This window comes from Salvelinus fontinalis, chromosome 6 (assembly GCF_029448725.1).
Source record: "Salvelinus fontinalis isolate EN_2023a chromosome 6, ASM2944872v1, whole genome shotgun sequence".
NCBI lineage: Eukaryota > Metazoa > Chordata > Actinopteri > Salmoniformes > Salmonidae > Salvelinus > Salvelinus fontinalis.
Genome location: NC_074670.1, coordinates 76922557 through 76941597, shown reverse-complemented (window position 1 = coordinate 76941597; position 19041 = coordinate 76922557). Strand labels below are relative to the sequence as shown.

At 42.2% G+C, this 19041-nt stretch overlaps 1 protein-coding gene across 2 annotated transcripts in view; it reads right to left on the bottom strand.

Annotated features, from left to right (window-relative positions):
* Window positions 1-34: 34 nt before the first annotated feature.
* The window catches only part of LOC129858467 (histone-lysine N-methyltransferase, H3 lysine-36 specific-like), a 42519-nt gene continuing 23512 nt past the window's right edge, over window positions 35-19041 (bottom strand). For both annotated transcript variants that reach the window (XM_055927725.1, XM_055927724.1), the window contains exons 16-20: window positions 17551-17820; window positions 16929-17187; window positions 16214-16320; window positions 8011-8221; window positions 35-3689 (exon numbers count right to left, since the gene is read on the bottom strand). In XM_055927725.1, coding sequence (XP_055783700.1) covers window positions 2899-3689; window positions 8011-8221; window positions 16214-16320; window positions 16929-17187; window positions 17551-17820 — 1638 coding nt within the window. In that variant the 3' untranslated portion in view covers window positions 35-2898. The remainder of the gene's footprint in view (window positions 3690-8010; window positions 8222-16213; window positions 16321-16928; window positions 17188-17550; window positions 17821-19041) is intronic.

The window sequence follows — 19041 nt, the reverse complement described above, 5'->3', positions numbered from 1 at the left end:
TGGTGAGTGATTTAAAAAAATGACAAGAACAACATTTTCTATTGTAAAACTTTACTTATAATATTTATTATACACAAAGGAGTACAGTACAGTTCAGTTCATGAGTCTTCTCTACATGGCATCAATAAACATGTCCCCCGTTTTTTCAGAAAATCTACGGTTGTGTTTCAGCTCTCTAAAAAAAACAGGAGAGGGGCCAGAGAACTCTTCGAAGTAGACCTGTTGGCATAAACATCATCACAAAACACACAACGGAAGAAAAAAAAATTAAAATAAAAACATTAGAAAAAAAGATAATATTGGTTTGAGAAATACAAAACTAGCCAACAAAAAAAAAACATCTATTTATCTGCCCCGGATGTCAAGGGTGAGGCAGAAAGATTTGTTGTTGACACATTGATGGGCAAGCCATGTAAAAATGGTAGTGCTTCTGTTTGGGAATTCAGTACATAATTTTCTCATTTAGTTGATATGTGTTGGACCCAATTGATTGTTTTAAAAGGCTGAATATTAGATATAAGGCCAATTGTCCAGTGATTCTCATAGTTGACATTCTAATTCTAAACATCAATTTAACCAATTCTAGAATTCATGAAAATGTAGCAAAGTGTTCTCATTTCAAAAACGTTGGATGAGACTCATGGGAAGGATTGTTATTTCATGGAATTTAACATAACCAGCAACCAAACAGAATGGACCCGTGTGTTTTGTGCGTTGGAAGTGTGCTGCTACATGTTTGAATGCAGAACATATACAGCAGAACATTACACAAACGTTATGAACTGAAGGTCTCGGAACAACCTTTCTAAAATGTACAGATGTTTCAGGACACTTCACAGCTTCAGAGTGATGGATAAACCACCCTGTTGGAAAAGCTGCCCGATGAATCAACATTAGTTATGACAGAGAACATGAGACATTCTGCTTGGCTCTTCAGTTAACTGACTTTTAGTGATGTAAGCAACCAGCCTTCCAGCCAGACGATGAAGAGTCTATACTAAGGGGTTTTTGTTAAAATGTTTACAGCACCACAACACTCAATTCAGAGGTATAAAACTCTACTTTAAAAAGTCTAAAAGCACTGTTCTTCAGGCCATGAGTTAATACATGACTAGTATTGCTTGATTCTATAACAGCAGACACGTGCGTGCACTCAAACATACATCACTTTCACTCACAATATACATTGTGTCATCTCCCAAACAGACAATAGACATTCTCCTGCCAGATGTGACTGTTGAATGACCTTTAATGATGGAATCATAGAACTAGAATGTGTTTCATTTCCTTCTAATTCTGTGGATGGAACAGTAACACAAGCCATAAATGAAGGTCAAAACATTGATGTGCGCACAACTAACAGGAGTGATGTTCTGAACTCTTGGAATGTTTCTGTTTGTCCAGCCATAAACATCTTAATGTAATGAACAAACAATCTGTGATCTTAAATCAGGGATTTTGAGAGTTTTATCAACAATCTTTTGCAGTAGACAAAAAGGGTTTTCTTTACCGTTCACAAGAGATGCACTTTAGATTTCAACATTGGGTTGATTTGTAACAATGTTATAAGTCCAAACCAGTAGTTAGTTATGGCTTTTTAAAATCAGTGATCATTGAGAGCATATCGTTGATTATTCTTGATAACTGGTCGAGCTCCTAAATCTAACACCATGGCTACACCGACCCCGCGCGTGTTGATTTTGTCTATTCAAACTAGACGCCATGACACACAGGTTAAAATAACAAAACCAACTGTGATCCAACTATATTCATTTGGGGCCAGGTTGAAACACACATGAAACATTCATGGACAATAAGCTAGATAGCTGTTGTTAGCGGTTTGTCCTGGGAGATGAACATTGGGTTTTTATTTTACCTGATCATTTTGTAAAAAAAAAAGAAAATGTAACCTTTATTTAACCAGGCAAGTCAGTTAAGAACAAATTCTTATTTACAATGACGGCCTACACCGGCCAAACCCGGACGATGCTGGGCCAGTTGTGCGCCGCCCTACGGGACTCCCAATCACGGCCGGTTGTAATACAGCCTGGATTCGAACCAGGGTGTCTGTAGTGACGCCTTTAGCACTGAGATGCAGTGCCTTAGACCGCTGCACCACTCGGAAGCCCATGCATGTGGTCCCATTCTTAGCTGTGTGTCGCTCCATTCCAACGAATAATCCACAGATAAAAAGGGAAACCTAGCTATCTTTGATTGATATCTCCAGGTTTCTCCTTTCAAGCAACCATGTTGGGTTGTATCTTCTTGAAAACCAAAAAGGATATGAGAGATGTGGGACTTACAGCGCATTGAGTGTCTCAAATAGAACCAAGTTCTATTTTAGAGTTAGGGATCAAAGAGGTTAGTTGACGTGTGTAAGCAGTGTGGATGAAATTATTGAATAACATGTATTTGTACATTTATTTTGCAACATGGCCGGTGTAGGTAGGGTGTGGCTGAGTGAGGTTGCCCATCCTTTTTTGTTTTCCAATTGTAAAAAAAAAAGCAAGAACAAAAATGTAAACAACTTTTCTGAGAGGAAGAAAAACAGCACCAGACACTAATAACATATCAACAGAAGGACCAGAGGCTGACCAGAGCAGTCCTCCCAGCCCCTTAGCACCACTTCCTATCCCTTACGCAACGTTAGTCCAGCCCACACTGTGCTATGCTGTGCTGTGCTGTGCTGGGGATAGGAAGGCTATGCAGTACGAACACAAAGGCAGCTTCGTATTTCACTTGGTACCACCAGGACAATCTCTCTCTCTCTGTCTCTCATTGTCTGTCCATCTGAATGTCACTCTAGTGAGATGAGAGCTAGAGAAACAGTATTTTCGTAGAGATGGATAGATCTAAGAAGGAATGGAAGACACAAGGGGGGGGGGATGTAAACGGAGTTCATTTCTCTTCGTCCTCCACCCTCCCCCACTCCTCCTCCTCCTCTCCCTCTACCTCCCCCTCATCATCTGGCTCCTCCTCCATGTAGTCCCCCCAGGTATCATACACATCTCCCCCTTCCTCCTCCTCTCCTAGTCCGCCCTCATACTGCTCATCTTCTTCCTCCTCATCCTCAAATACCTCCATCGGCTCTTCTTCCTCCTCGTCCTCCTCTCCATCCTCCTCCTCCTCTTCTTCCTCTCCTTCGTCCTCCTCCGCGTCCTCTTCTATCCCATCCACCTGTCCGTCTTCCAGCTCTCCATCCTCCTCCTCTTTCTCATCCTTGTAGGAGGAGGGGGGAGAAGGAGGGGAGAAGTGCAGTATTTGACTATCAGACATGTAGGGACTGCTAGGTGATCCGTATGAGAAAGTGTTGGAGGTCTGGGAGGTGTTGAGGAACAGGCTCCCTGTAGGGGGCAGTAGCGAGTCCTGGGCCAGGCCTGGGGCAACTGTGGCGGAGATAGAACCAGCAGTGGTGGAACCAGGCCTGGGTGGGACCAGACCCTGGGGGTGGGTGAGGAGGTGAGGGAGAGGCATGCCCCCAGGAGGTACATACTCCCTGATCTCCCCTGGTTCCAGGGGCTCGGGTCCACAGGGGTCGTGATCGTTGCAGGCGAGCCGCCCGTCTATCTTAGAGATGAAAAGCAAGCCCTCACGGTGCTGCGTGCAGAAGGAGCTGGGACACATCTCACAGAAGGAGGCTGCCTCATGACCGCAGATGTCACACTGGTGCCAGGGGCACTCCCAACGGCCTTGGAATACAGACACAGAATCATTGCTACAACAGAGATCACCAGACACATTCATATAGTACAGATCCTTATGCTCCTTCAGGAAACTCCAGCTTTGAGGGTTGAACAAAAGCTAAAATTACTACTACAATTTCTTTCCTTCTCCGATGTACTAAATCAATCTAACCCCCTGGGCACAATCTGGTTGAATCAACATTGTTTCAGCGTAATTTATTAGCGTATTGTGACGTGGAATCTACGTAGAAAATAAATTGGATTTGAAAAAAGTAGTCAATGAAAAATGTTGTTTTCAGGGTGACATTTCATCCACAGGATTCTGTCATCATGGTAACCACATTTCAACATAGACAAACCTTGTATAAAATATGTTGAATTTGTACCTTTAAAACAACGTCAGCTCTTCAACGTTATATCAACTATCCAAAGAAAAAAACCTATAGGCTACAGCTACCCTTTGGTCTCTCATCCAGGGTTTTAACCAAACCCAGCTATGCTGTTCGTCACTGACTATTACCAATGTGCTATCGTGAGAATGATCTTAGAAAGATCTCCACTTAAAAACAAAATAGATTCACTGTTGCTATTGAAGTCATTCCAAACGGTAGGTTTAACAGAGCAAATTAAATGTGACCATTATTTATCACTATATCCTCAATTATACTATTTAGGCCTATATAGCATTAGGGAAGTCATGAATAGATATGGTTTAAATTCAACCAAGGATTCAACTAAAAATAGACAATATAAAAAGGCATAGCGTTTCAAGCCCTGGTTGATTTAATATTTAATGATATTTAGTGATGATGAATTGTGTTTGGTTGTCAATGCAACCAAATATCAACATTTGAAGGAGATGTACAGCATTCGGAAAATATTACAGACTTATTCTACAATTTGTTAAATTAATCTACACACAATACCCTATAACGACAAAGCAAAAACAGTTTTTATATTTAGCAACTGTATAAAACAAATTAAAATGAAATACCTTATTTACATACGTATTCAGACCCTTGCTATGAGACTCGAAATTGAGCTCAGGTGCACTCTGTTTCCATTGATCATCCTTGAGATGTTTTTACAACTTGATTGGAGTCCACCTGTGGTAAATTTAATTGATTGTACATGATTTGGAAAGGCACTTACCTGTCCATATAAGGTCCCACAGTAGACAGTGCATGTCAGAGCCATAACCAAGCCATGAGGTTGAAGGAACTGTCCTTAGAGCTCCGAGACAGGATTGTGTTGAGGCACAGATCTGGGGAAGGGTACCAAAAAATGTCTGCAGCATTGAAGGTCCCCAAAAACACAGTGGCCTCCATCATTCTTAATTGGAAGAAGTTTGGAACCACCAAGACTCTTCCTAGACCTGGCCGCCGGCCAAACTAAGCAATCAGGGGAGAAGGGCCTTGGTTAGGGAGGTGACCAAGAACCCGATGGTCACTGTGACAGAGCTCCAGAGTTCCTCTGTGGAGATGGTAGAACTCTTTCTCTGCAACACTCCACCAATCAGGCCTTTATGGTAGAGTGGCCAGTAAAAGGCATATGACATCCCGCTTGGAGTTTCCCAAAAGGCACCTAAATGACTCTCAGACCATGAGAAACAAGATTCTCTGGTCTGATGAAACCAAGATTGAAACCTTTATCCTGAATGCCAAGTGTCACGTCTGCAGGAAACCTGGCACCATCCTTACAGTGAAGCATGGTGGTGGCAGCATCATTCTGTGGGTATGTTTTTCAGCGGCAGCGACTGGGAGACTAGTCAGGATCGAGGGAAGATGAACTGAGCAAAGTACAGAGAGATCCTTGATGAATACCTGCTCCAGAGCGCTCATGACTTCAGACTGGGGCGAAGGTTCACCTTCCAACAGGATAACGACTCTAAGCACACAGCTAAGACAACGCCGGAGTGGCGTCGGAACAATTCTCTGAATGTCCTTGAGTGAGCCAGCCAGAGCCCGGACTTGAAACCGATCGAACATCTCTGGAGAGACCTGAAAATAGCTGTGCAGCGTCGCTCCCCATCCAACCTGACAGAGCTTGAAAGGATCTGCAGAGAAGAATAGGAGAAACTCCCCAAATACAGGTGTGCCAAGCTTGTAGCATCATACCCAAGAAGACTCGAGGCTGAGCTTGAGAGGATCTGCAGGGAAGAACCGGAGAAACTCCCCAAATACAGGTGTGCCAAGCTTGTAGCATCATACCCAAGAAGACTCGAGGCTGAGCTTGAGAGGATCTGCAGGGAAGAACCGGAGAAACTCCCCAAATACAGGTGTGCCAAGCTTGTAGCATCATACCCAAGAAGACTCGAGGCTGAGCTTGAGAGGATCTGCAGAGAAGAACCGGAGAAACTCCCCAAATACAGGCTGAGCTTGAGAGGATCTGCAGAAGGGTCTAAATACTTATTGAGATGTGATAACAGTTTTTTATTTGTAATACTTTGCCCTGTTTTTGCTTTGTCATTATGGGGTATTGTGTGTAGATTGAGGATTTCTATTTATTTAATACATTTTAGAATAAGGCTGTAACGTCACGAAATGTGGAAAAATTCAAAGGGGTCTAAATAATTTCCAATTGCACTGTATCTTCTGCTTAGATTCTTCCATCTGTGCCACTGACTTAGTCTGGCTGTAAATCCAGTTTGTCTACAAATGAACAGTTGAAATGTTGGATTCCGATCTCCATCTCAACCAAAAATCTAAGTTAAAGAATTAAACCAGACTAAGTCAGTGGCACAGGTAGAACTATCCAAGCCAAAGATAAATCTCCTTCAAATGTTTATATTTGGTTGCGTTGACAACCAAACACATTTCAATATAATTTTTGAAATTCAATAAATAGCCTATTAACTTGTCGACAAGTAAACAAATTATATGTTGGATTCAAGTCTCCAATTCAATCAAAAATAAAAGTTAAGGAATGGGATTAAGTCAGATGGAACATTCCAAGCAGAAGATAAATCTCCTTCAAATGGTGATATTTGGTTGCGTTGACAACCAAACACAATTTAATATTAGGCCTGCTTCGGTAAGTATTTTTTAAACCTCACACTTTGGGCTGGATGTGTCAATGTGTAGTTCATACACGCATAATCTATTAATTAGCCACGAAATCCCTAGCTTGAAAGCAACTGTTTTCTGGAACCTATGCAGCGCCATTTTCCCTACATTTACCTCCACGTGGGCCAGCCCCCTAGCAATTAGAGTTTCAGCCAATTATCTCCAGCCCCTCGCCATTGGAGTGACAGATAGCGAGACCCATATACAGTAGAGCGAGAGAACAACGACGTGGTGCACATATCTGCACATTTGAAACATAGTACGCAATTTTTTGGGGGACCACTTTCGTGATCGTGGACGCTACTTTCAAAAACTACTGGCTAAAAAGTAGTCAAAAGTACCAGAGAATCTCTTTAAGGTTAATGTAAAACAAAAAATTAAAAAATTCTACCTTAAAATGAGTAACACATTCATGGCCACATTTTAAGGTTACTGTAACTAATATCTTCTTATGTAATCATATAAAGCGTGCATGTCCCAGGTAGCATGCATAGGTCATCGCAGGTCTATGGAGATCGTCACAATACCTGTTGTAAACTGACCAGAATCTCAAAAAGCATTGGTCACTGCGCTATGTACTTTTAATGCAATCTTAACTGTAATCCAGGTCATTTGGTTGTGCTATTAGATGAAGCACAGTGATAACACAATCATCTGTTGTATAAATAAACAACATATCTGACATTTGAACTTATCTGGGCTTTTAAATGGTTGAAAGTGCAATGATAGACATTTGGGTGACAACTCAACCAAAAACCAGACGTTGTTTTTCCATTGGAAATCGATTGTACTTTTAGATGGTTGAAAGCATAGTGACAGTTTGACATGTATGTCATTCTGTCCTTGAGCTGTTCCTGTTCTGTGTTATGTCATGTTTCATGTTTGGTGTGGACCCCAGGAAGAGTAGCTGCTGCTTTTGCAACAGCTAATGGGGATCCTAATAAAATACCAAATAGGAAATTCAACAAAATTTTGGCTATCTTTTTGAGTGGGTGAATATACAGTCGGTTGTAATCTCATTGATCCAACATCTCAACCAAATATTATCCAATTATTCATGTTGAAATTATGCTGTGTGCCCAGTGGGAAGTTACCCCCCCCCACCCCCATGTCCAAATCCCTTGCTGATGAATTCTAAGGACAAAAGAATCTACAGACAACAACCTCTTAGGCAAGTCCCATTCATAATCACACATAATATAACAGCCATTTTGGGTCAAAGAGCCTTCATGGGGGAGGTGGTTTCTCGCCCCTTCACTCACCTGCAGGTCTCTTGGCCAGGTTGAGACAGTCTGCATGGTAGACCTTGGGACAACCTGGCTTCTTACAGGACACGATCTGTCCTCCGTCCCCACAGCTGAAACACTCGTCCTCCCTCTCCTTTGTCACCTCCAGCTGAGGCTTCCTCTTCACCAGAACCTTCTTCTTGCCCTCCTTCAGTTCTCTTCCTTCCCGTGCTTTAGACAGCTGGTTCTGGGAGACAGACACACGCACACACAGGCCATTACTTTAGACTGCTATATTCCCCAGTCTACCTTTAGACTGCTATATTCACCAGTCTACCTTTAGACTGCTATATTCACCAGTCTACCTTTAGGCTGCTATATTCACCAGTCTACCTTTAGACTGCTATATTCACCAGTCTACCTTCAGACTGCTATATTCAATCTACCTTTAGACTGCTATATTCACCAGTCTACCTTCAGACTGCTATATTCACCAGTCTACCTTCAGACTGCTATATTCACCAGTCTACCTTTAGACTGCTATATTCACCAGTCTACCTTCAGACTGCTATATTCAATCTACCTTCAGACTGCTATATTCACCAGTCTACCTTCAGACTGCTATATTCACCAGTCTACCTTCAGACTGCTATATTCACCAGTCTACCTTCAGACTGCTATATTCAATCTACCTTTAGACTGCTATATTCACCAGTCTACCTTCAGACTGCTATATTCAATCTACCTTTAGACTGCTATATTCACCAGTCTACCTTCAGACTGCTATATTCAATCTACCTTTAGACTGCTATATTCACCAGTCTACCTTCAGACTGCTATATTCACCAGTCTACCTTTAGACTGCTATATTCAATCTACCTTTAGACTGCTATATTCACCAGTCTACCTTTAGGCTGCTATATTCACCAGTCTACCTTCAGACTGCTATATTCACCAGTCTACCTTTAGACTGCTATATTCAATCTACCTTTAGACTGCTATATTCACCAGTCTGCCTTTAGACTGCTATATTCACCAGTCTACCTTTAGGCTGCTATATTCACCAGTCTACCTTCAGACTGCTATATTCAATCTACCTTTAGACTGCTATATTCACCAGTCTACCTTTAGACTGCTATATTCAATCTACCTTTAGACTGCTATATTCACCAGTCTACCTTCAGACTGCTATATTCACCAGTCTACCTTTAGACTGCTATATTCAATCTACCTTTAGGCTGCTATATTCACCAGTCTACCTTTAGACTGCTATATTCAATCTACCTTTAGACTGCTATATTCAATCTACCTTTAGACTGCTATATTCACCAGTCTACCTTTAGACTGCTATATTCAATCTACCTTTAGGCTGCTATATTCACCAGTCTACCTTCAGACTGCTATATTCAATCTACCTTTAGGCTGCTATATTCACCAGTCTACCTTCAGACTGCTATATTCACCAGTCTACCTTTAGACTGCTATATTCAATCTACCTTTAGACTGCTATATTCACCAGTCTACCTTCAGACTGCTATATTCAATCAACCTTTAGACTGCTATATTCACCAGTCTACCTTCAGACTGCTATATTCACCAGTCTACCTTCAGACTGCTATATTCAATCTACCTTTAGACTGCTATATTCACCAGTCTACCTTTAGACTGCTATATTCACCAGTCTACCTTCAGACTGCTATATTCACCAGTCTACCTTTAGACTGCTATATTCACCAGTCTACCTTTAGACTGCTATATTCACCAGTCTACCTTTAGACTGCTATATTCAATCTACCTTTAGGCTGCTATATTCAATCTACCTTTAGACTGCTATATTCACCAGTCTACCTTCAGACTGCTATATTCAATCTACCTTTAGACTGCTATATTCACCAGTCTACCTTTAGACTGCTATATTCACCAGTCTACCTTCAGACTGCTATATTCAATCTACCTTTAGACTGCTATATTCACCAGTCTACCTTCAGACTGCTATATTCAATCTACCTTTAGACTGCTATATTCACCAGTCTACCTTCAGACTGCTATATTCAATCTACCTTCAGACTGCTATATTCACCAGTCTACCTTTAGGCTGCTATATTCACCAGTCTACCTTCAGACTGCTATATTCACCAGTCTACCTTTAGACTGCTATATTCAATCTACCTTCAGACTGCTATATTCACCAGTCTACCTTTAGACTGCTATATTCACCAGTCTACCTTTAGGCTGCTATATTCACCAGTCTGCCTTTAGGCTGCTATATTCACCAGTCTACCTTTAGACTGCTATATTCAATCTACCTTCAGACTGCTATATTCACCAGTCTACCTTCAGACTGCTATATTCACCAGTCTACCTTTAGGCTGCTATATTCACCAGTCTACCTTTAGGCTGCTATATTCACCAGTCTACCTTTAGGCTGCTATATTCACCAGTCTACCTTTAGACTGCTATATTCACCAGTCTACCTTCAGACTGCTATATTCACCAGTCTACCTTCAGACTGCTATATTCACCAGTCTACCTTTAGACTGCTATATTCAATCTACCTTCAGACTGCTATATTCACCAATCTACCTTTAGGCTGCTATATTCACCAGTCTACCTTTAGGCTGCTATATTCACCAGTCTACCTTTAGACTGCTATATTCACCAGTCTACCTTTAGGCTGCTATATTCACCAGTCTACCTTTAGACTGCTATATTCACCAGTCTACCTTTAGACTGCTATATTCACCAGTCTACCTTTAGACTGCTATATTCACCAGTCTACCTTCAGACTGCTATATTCACCAGTCTACCTTTAGGCTGCTATATTCACCAGTCTACCTTTAGGCTGCTATATTCACCAGTCTACCTTTAGACTGCTATATTCACCAGTCTACCTTTAGACTGCTATATTCACCAGTCTACCTTCAGACTGCTATATTCACCAGTCTACCTTTAGGCTGCTATATTCACCAGTCTACCTTCAGACTGCTATATTCACCAGTCTACCTTTAGGCTGCTATATTCACCAGTCTACCTTCAGACTGCTATATTCACCAGTCTACCTTCAGACTGCTATATTCACCAGTCTACCTTTAGACTGCTATATTCATCAGTCTACCTTTAGGCTGCTATATTCACCAGTCTACCTTTAGACTGCTATATTCACCAGTCTACCTTCAGACTGCTATATTCACCAGTCTACCTTCAGACTGCTATATTCACCAGTCTACCTTTAGACTGCTATATTCAATCTACCTTCAGACTGCTATATTCACCAGTCTACCTTTAGGCTGCTATATTCACCAGTCTACCTTTAGGCTGCTATATTCACCAGTCTACCTTTAGACTGCTATATTCACCAGTCTACCTTTAGGCTGCTATATTCACCAGTCTACCTTTAGACTGCTATATTCACCAGTCTAACTTTAGACTGCTATATTCACCAGTCTACCTTTAGACTGCTATATTCACCAGTCTACCTTTAGACTGCTATATTCACCAGTCTACCTTCAGACTGCTATATTCACCAGTCTACCTTTAGACTGCTATATTCACCAGTCTACCTTTAGACTGCTATATTCACCAGTCTACCTTTAGACTGCTATATTCACCAGTCTACCTTTAGACTGCTATATTCACCAGTCTACCTTCAGACTGCTATATTCACCAGTCTACCTTTAGGCTGCTATATTCACCAGTCTACCTTCAGACTGCTATATTCACCAGTCTACCTTTAGGCTGCTATATTCACCAGTCTACCTTCAGACTGCTATATTCACCAGTCTACCTTCAGACTGCTATATTCACCAGTCTACCTTTAGACTGCTATATTCACCAGTCTACCTTTAGGCTGCTATATTCACCAGTCTACCTTTAGGCTGCTATATTCACCAGTCTACCTTCAGACTGCTATATTCACCAGTCTACCTTTAGGCTGCTATATTCACCAGTCTACCTTTAGGCTGCTATATTCACCAGTCTACCTTTAGGCTGCTATATTCACCAGTCTACCTTCAGACTGCTATATTCACCAGTCTACCTTTAGGCTGCTATATTCACCAGTCTACCTTCAGACTGCTATATTCACCAGTCTACCTTTAGGCTGCTATATTCACCAGTCTACCTTCAGACTGCTATATTCACCAGTCTACCTTCAGACTGCTATATTCACCAGTCTACCTTTAGGCTGCTATATTCAATCTACCTTCAGACTGCTATATTCACCAGTCTACCTTCAGACTGCTATATTCACCAGTCTACCTTCAGACTGCTATATTCAATCTACCTTTAGACTGCTATATTCACCAGTCTACCTTTAGGCTGCTATATTCACCAGTCTACCTTTAGGCTGCTATATTCACCAGTCTACCTTCAGACTGCTATATTCACCAGTCTACCTTTAGACTGCTATATTCCCCAGTCTACCTTTAGACTGCTATATTCACCAGTCTACCTTTAGACTGCTATATTCACCAGTCTACCTTTAGACTGCTATATTCACCAGTCTACCTTTAGACTGCTATATTCACCAGTCTACCTTTAGACTGCTATATTCACCAGTCTACCTTCAGACTGCTATATTCACCAGTCTACCTTTAGACTGCTATATTCACCAGTCTACCTTTAGGCTGCTATATTCACCAGTCTACCTTTAGGCTGCTATATTCACCAGTCTGCCTTTAGGCTGCTATATTCACCAGTCTACCTTCAGACTGCTATATTCAATCTACCTTCAGACTGCTATATTCACCAGTCTACCTTTAGGCTGCTATATTCACCAGTCTACCTTTAGGCTGCTATATTCACCAGTCTACCTTTAGGCTGCTATATTCACCAGTCTACCTTTAGGCTGCTATATTCACCAGTCTACCTTCAGACTGCTATATTCACCAGTCTACCTTTAGGCTGCTATATTCACCAGTCTACCTTCAGACTGCTATATTCACCAGTCTACCTTTAGGCTGCTATATTCACCAGTCTACCTTCAGACTGCTATATTCACCAGTCTACCTTCAGACTGCTATATTCACCAGTCTACCTTTAGGCTGCTATATTCAATCTACCTTCAGACTGCTATATTCACCAGTCTACCTTCAGACTGCTATATTCAATCTACCTTTAGACTGCTATATTCACCAGTCTACCTTTAGGCTGCTATATTCACCAGTCTACCTTTAGGCTGCTATATTCACCAGTCTACCTTCAGACTGCTATATTCACCAGTCTACCTTTAGACTGCTATATTCCCCAGTCTACCTTTAGACTGCTATATTCACCAGTCTACCTTTAGACTGCTATATTCACCAGTCTACCTTTAGACTGCTATATTCACCAGTCTACCTTTAGACTGCTATATTCACCAGTCTACCATTAGACTGCTATATTCACCAGTCTACCTTCAGACTGCTATATTCACCAGTCTACCTTTAGACTGCTATATTCACCAGTCTACCTTTAGGCTGCTATATTCACCAGTCTACCTTTAGGCTGCTATATTCACCAGTCTGCCTTTAGGCTGCTATATTCACCAGTCTACCTTCAGACTGCTATATTCAATCTACCTTCAGACTGCTATATTCACCAGTCTACCTTTAGGCTGCTATATTCACCAGTCTACCTTTAGGCTGCTATATTCACCAGTCTACCTTTAGGCTGCTATATTCACCAGTCTACCTTCAGACTGCTATATTCACCAGTCTACCTTTAGGCTGCTATATTCACCAGTCTACCTTCAGACTGCTATATTCAATCTACCTTCAGACTGCTATATTCACCAGTCTACCTTTAGGCTGCTATATTCACCAGTCTACCTTCAGACTGCTATATTCACCAGTCTACCTTTAGACTGCTATATTCACCAGTCTACCTTTAGGCTGCTATATTCACCAGTCTACCTTTAGACTGCTATATTCACCAGTCTACCTTTAGACTGCTATATTCACCAGTCTACCTTTAGGCTGCTATATTCACCAGTCTACCTTCAGACTGCTATATTCAATCTACCTTCAGACTGCTATATTCACCAGTCTACCTTCAGACTGCTATATTCAATCTACCTTTAGACTGCTATATTCACCAGTCTACCTTCAGACTGCTATATTCAATCTACCTTTAGACTGCTATATTCACCAGTCTACCTTCAGACTGCTATATTCAATCTACCTTTAGACTGCTATATTCACCAGTCTACCTTCAGACTGCTATATTCAATCTACCTTCAGACTGCTATATTCACCAGTCTACCTTTAGGCTGCTATATTCACCAGTCTACCTTCAGACTGCTATATTCACCAGTCTACCTTCAGACTGCTATATTCACCAGTCTACCTTTAGGCTGCTATATTCACCAGTCTACCTTTAGACTGCTATATTCACCAGTCTACCTTTAGGCTGCTATATTCACCAGTCTACCTTTAGGCTGCTATATTCACCAGTCTACCTTCAGACTGCTATATTCACCAGTCTACCTTTAGGCTGCTATATTCACCAGTCTACCTTTAGGCTGCTATATTCACCAGTCTACCTTTAGGCTGCTATATTCACCAGTCTACCTTCAGACTGCTATATTCACCAGTCTATCTTTAGGCTGCTATATTCACCAGTCTACCTTTAGGCTGCTATATTCACCAGTCTACCTTTAGGCTGCTATATTCACCAGTCTACCTTTAGGCTGCTATATTCACCAGTCTACCTTTAGGCTGCTATATTCACCAGTCTGCCTTTAGGCTGCTATATTCACCAGTCTACCTTTAGGCTGCTATATTCACCAGTCTACCTTTAGGCTGCTATATTCACCAGTCTACCTTTAGGCTGCTATATTCACCAGTCTACCTTTAGGCTGCTATATTCACCAGTCTACCTTCAGACTGCTATATTCACCAGTCTACCTTTAGGCTGCTATATTCACCAGTCTACCTTTAGGCTGCTATATTCACCAGTCTACCTTTAGACTGCTATATTCACCAGTCTACCTTTAGACTGCTATATTCACCAGTCTACCTTTAGACTGCTATATTCACCAGTCTACCTTTAGACTGCTATATTCCCCAGTCTACCTTTAGACTGCTATATTCACCAGTCTACCTTCAGACTGCTATATTCAATCTACCTTTAGACTGCTATATTCACCAGTCTACCTTCAGACTGCTATATTCACCGGTCTACCTTTAGGCTGCTATATTCACCAGTCTACCTTTAGGCTGCTATATTCATCAGTCTACCTTTAGACTGCTATATTCACCAGTCTACCTTTAGACTGCTATATTCACCAGTCTACCTTCAGACTGCTATATTCACCAGTCTACCTTTAGACTGCTATATTCACCAGTCTACCTTTAGGCTACTATATTCACCAGTCTACCTTTAGGCTGCTATATTCACCAGTCTGCCTTTAGACTGCTATATTCACCAGTCTACCTTTAGGCTGCTATATTCACCAGTCTACCTTCAGACTGCTATATTCACCAGTCTACCTTCAGACTGCTATATTCACCAGTCTACCTTTAGACTGCTATATTCAGCAGTCTACCTTCAGACTGCTATATTCACCAGTCTACCTTTAGACTGCTATATTCACCAGTCTACCTTCAGACTGCTATATTCACCAGTCTACCTTTAGGCTGCTATATTCACCAGTCTACCTTTAGGCTGCTATATTCACCAGTCTACCTTTAGACTGCTATATTCACCAGTCTACCTTCAGACTGCTATATTCACCAGTCTACCTTCAGACTGCTATATTCACCAGTCTACCTTCAGACTGCTATATTCACCAGTCTACCTTTAGACTGCTATATTCACCAGTCTACCTTTAGACTGCTATATTCACCAGTCTACCTTTAGACTGCTATATTCACCAGTCTACCTTTAGACTGCTATATTCACCAGTCTACCTTCAGACTGCTATATTCACCAGTCTACCTTCAGACTGCTATATTCACCAGTCTACCTTTAGACTGCTATATTCACCAGTCTACCTTCAGACTGCTATATTCACCAGTCTACCTTTAGACTGCTATATTCACCAGTCTACTTTCAGACTGCTATATTCACCAGTCTACCTTTAGGCTGCTATATTCACCAGTCTACCTTTACTTTTTATAGTATAACTCATCTTCATCACACAGTAAACAACTAAAAGCACTTACTTTATATTTCTCTAGATAAGAGTGTCTAGTAGACAAGTACAATTTTAATTCAAATGTTTTGCATGTTGACATTCGTCACTCTCAAAGAGCCTTACCTTTGGTCGGACCCCCAGGAACCCGGAGCAGTTGGACGCTCCACATTTACACACCGTCTTCCCGTTACCAAGACACTCCAGGTTGTAGTTGAAGGTCAGCTCCACACCTGCACACAAATAAAAATACACAAGTACTGTACAGGTAGATGTATTCCTATTCTAACTAGGCCAACAGAGTTGATATCATAGTCCATAATTAAGGAACAATTAGGTTTGTTTCTTTTGTCGTGTTTCTTCACAGTTACCTTCTGAATCTTTACAAATTACAAAGACACTTTTGGTCACTAGCCCTAGTGCCTGAAGTGGAGTTAGTAACAGAAATGGTACCAGGCTCCAGGAGATAGTAACAGAAATGGTACCAGGCTCCGGGAGTTAGTTACAGAAATGGTACCAGGCTCCCGGGAGTTAGTTACAGAAATGGTACCAGGCTCCAGGAGTTAGTAACAGAAATGGAACCAGGCTCCAGGAGTTAGTTACAGAAATGGAACCAGGCTCCAGGAGATAGTAACAGAAATGTTACCAGGCTCCAGGAGTTAGTAACAGAAATGGTACCAGGCTCCAGGAGTTAGTAACAGAAATGGTACCAGGCTCCAGGAGTTAGTAACAGATATGGTACCAGGCTCCGGGAGTTAGTTACAGAAATGGTACCAGGCTCCAGGAGTTAGTTACAAAAATGGAACCAGGCTCCAGTAGGTTTGTTAGTACTTCCTCTGACCTTTGGGGATGTCCTCCAGGGCAAAGAGCCCCACCCTGGTGTCTCCGTTTACTGTCCACTTCTGGGTCTCACAGTTGGGCTGGCAGCAGTGATTCATGAACCTCGCCTGGTTCCCCTTGGGTCCAGCGTCTATGATCCGGTCCTTGTCCAGAGTGAGCATGTAGAAGTTACAGATGTCATTCTCTTGAGCATGTTTGATCCTGGCTCTGCACTCCTCCTCGTCTATCACCTCCCCCACGTACTCATTCACAAATGCACCCTGAGAGAGAGGGAGGAGAGCACAGACTCAGGTTATAATCCAGTTGATACACAACACATTTTACAGTATGGAGGCTAAATATACTACTGTATGTCCACATCTTAAAACAGACACGGCGGTATGGAGGCTAAATATACTACTGTATGTCCACATCTTTTTAAAACAGACACAAACAAAGAACAAATCGGGTGAAAAGGACCTTGGAATTGATTTCAATTGAAAATACTTGATTTATCCCACAAGGGGCAATTACGTAGGCAGCAGCGCAGATCTGTAGCGGGGACAAGGCGGAACGTTTCTCTAAACAAAACAGAAACACAGGGGGAACTGTTTTGTGTTGTAGTTTGATGCCATAGTCTGTACCTTCTTGATGTCGGAGACGCCCCGTAGCCCCCAGCCTCGTGACAAGGTCCTGAAGATCTCCACCTGGGTGTACTGTCTCTTGGTGTAACTCTGGTTCAGACACCTCTCCCCTGCCAAACACACCTGAGGGTGGCACTCATACATCAACATGCGGTTGATACACTCTGAGTCAATGCCACACGGGTTCTCATCAGACGCCTTGCAGTTACAGCGCGGCACCTCCGATAGGTCCGCCGTGATGATCTGGACCTTGCCGATTGGTCGGTTCACCTGAGGGGAAGAATTAAGCGGATGCAATTCAGACTTCTGCGTGAATTATGCATAGATCTCAAAGGGAGATTTGAGTAAAAATACTGAGGTATTATTCAATCGTCAAACATGAGAGAAGCTGTAGCAGGACAAATCAAATAGGGACCAAAGAGAGGGACAAACAGGGGATGCAAGAGAGTACCTTGATGTGTCTGTAGGGAGGAGGTTTAAAGGGACAGTACCTTGATGTGTCTGTAGGGAGGAGGTTTAAAGGGACAGTACCTTGATGTGTCTGTAGGGAGGAGGTTTAAAGGGACAGTACCTTGATGTGTCTGTAGGGAGGAGGTTTAAAGGGACAGTACCTTGATGTGTCTGTAGGAAGGTTTAAAGGGACAGTACCCTTTTTTTTTTTTTTTTCTTTTTTTTATCCCATTTTCTCCCCAATTTTCGTGGTATCCAATCGCTAGTAATTACTACCTTGTCTCATCGCTACAACTCCCGTACGGGCTCGGGAGAGACGAAGGTCGAAAGCCATGCGTCCTCCGAAGCACAACCCAACCAGCCGTACTGCTTCTTAACACAGCGCGCCTCCAACCCGGAAGCCAGCCGCACCAATGTGTCGGAGGAAACACCGTGTACCTGGCCCCCTTGATGTGTCTGTAGGGAGGTTTAAAGGGACAGTACCTTGATGTGTCTGTAGGGAGGTGGTTTAAAGGGACAGTACCTTGATGTGTCTGTAGGGAGGAGGTTTAAAGGGGCGGTACCTTGATGTGTCTGTAGGGAGGAGGTTTAAAGGGACAGTACCTTGATGTGTCTGTAGGGAGGTTTAAAGGGACAGTACCTTGATGTGTCTGTAGGGAGGAGGTTTAAAGGGACAGTACCTTGATGTGTCTGTAGGGAGGAGGTTTAAAGGGACAGTACCTTGATGTGTCTGTAGGGAGGAGGTTTAAAGGGACAGTACCTTGATGTGTCTGTAGGGAGGAGGTTTAAAGGGACAGTACCTTGATGTGTCTGTAGGGAGGAGGTTTAAAGGGACAGTACCTTGATGTGTCTGTAGGGAGGAGGTTTAAAGGGACAGTACCTTGATGTGTCTGTAGGGAGGAGGTTTAAAGGGACAGTACCTTGATGTGTCTGTAGGGAGGAGGTTTAAAGGGACAGTACCTTGATGTGTCTGTAGGAAGGTTTAAAGGGACAGTACCCTTTTTTTTAAATTTTTTTTTTATCCCATTTTCTCCCCAATTT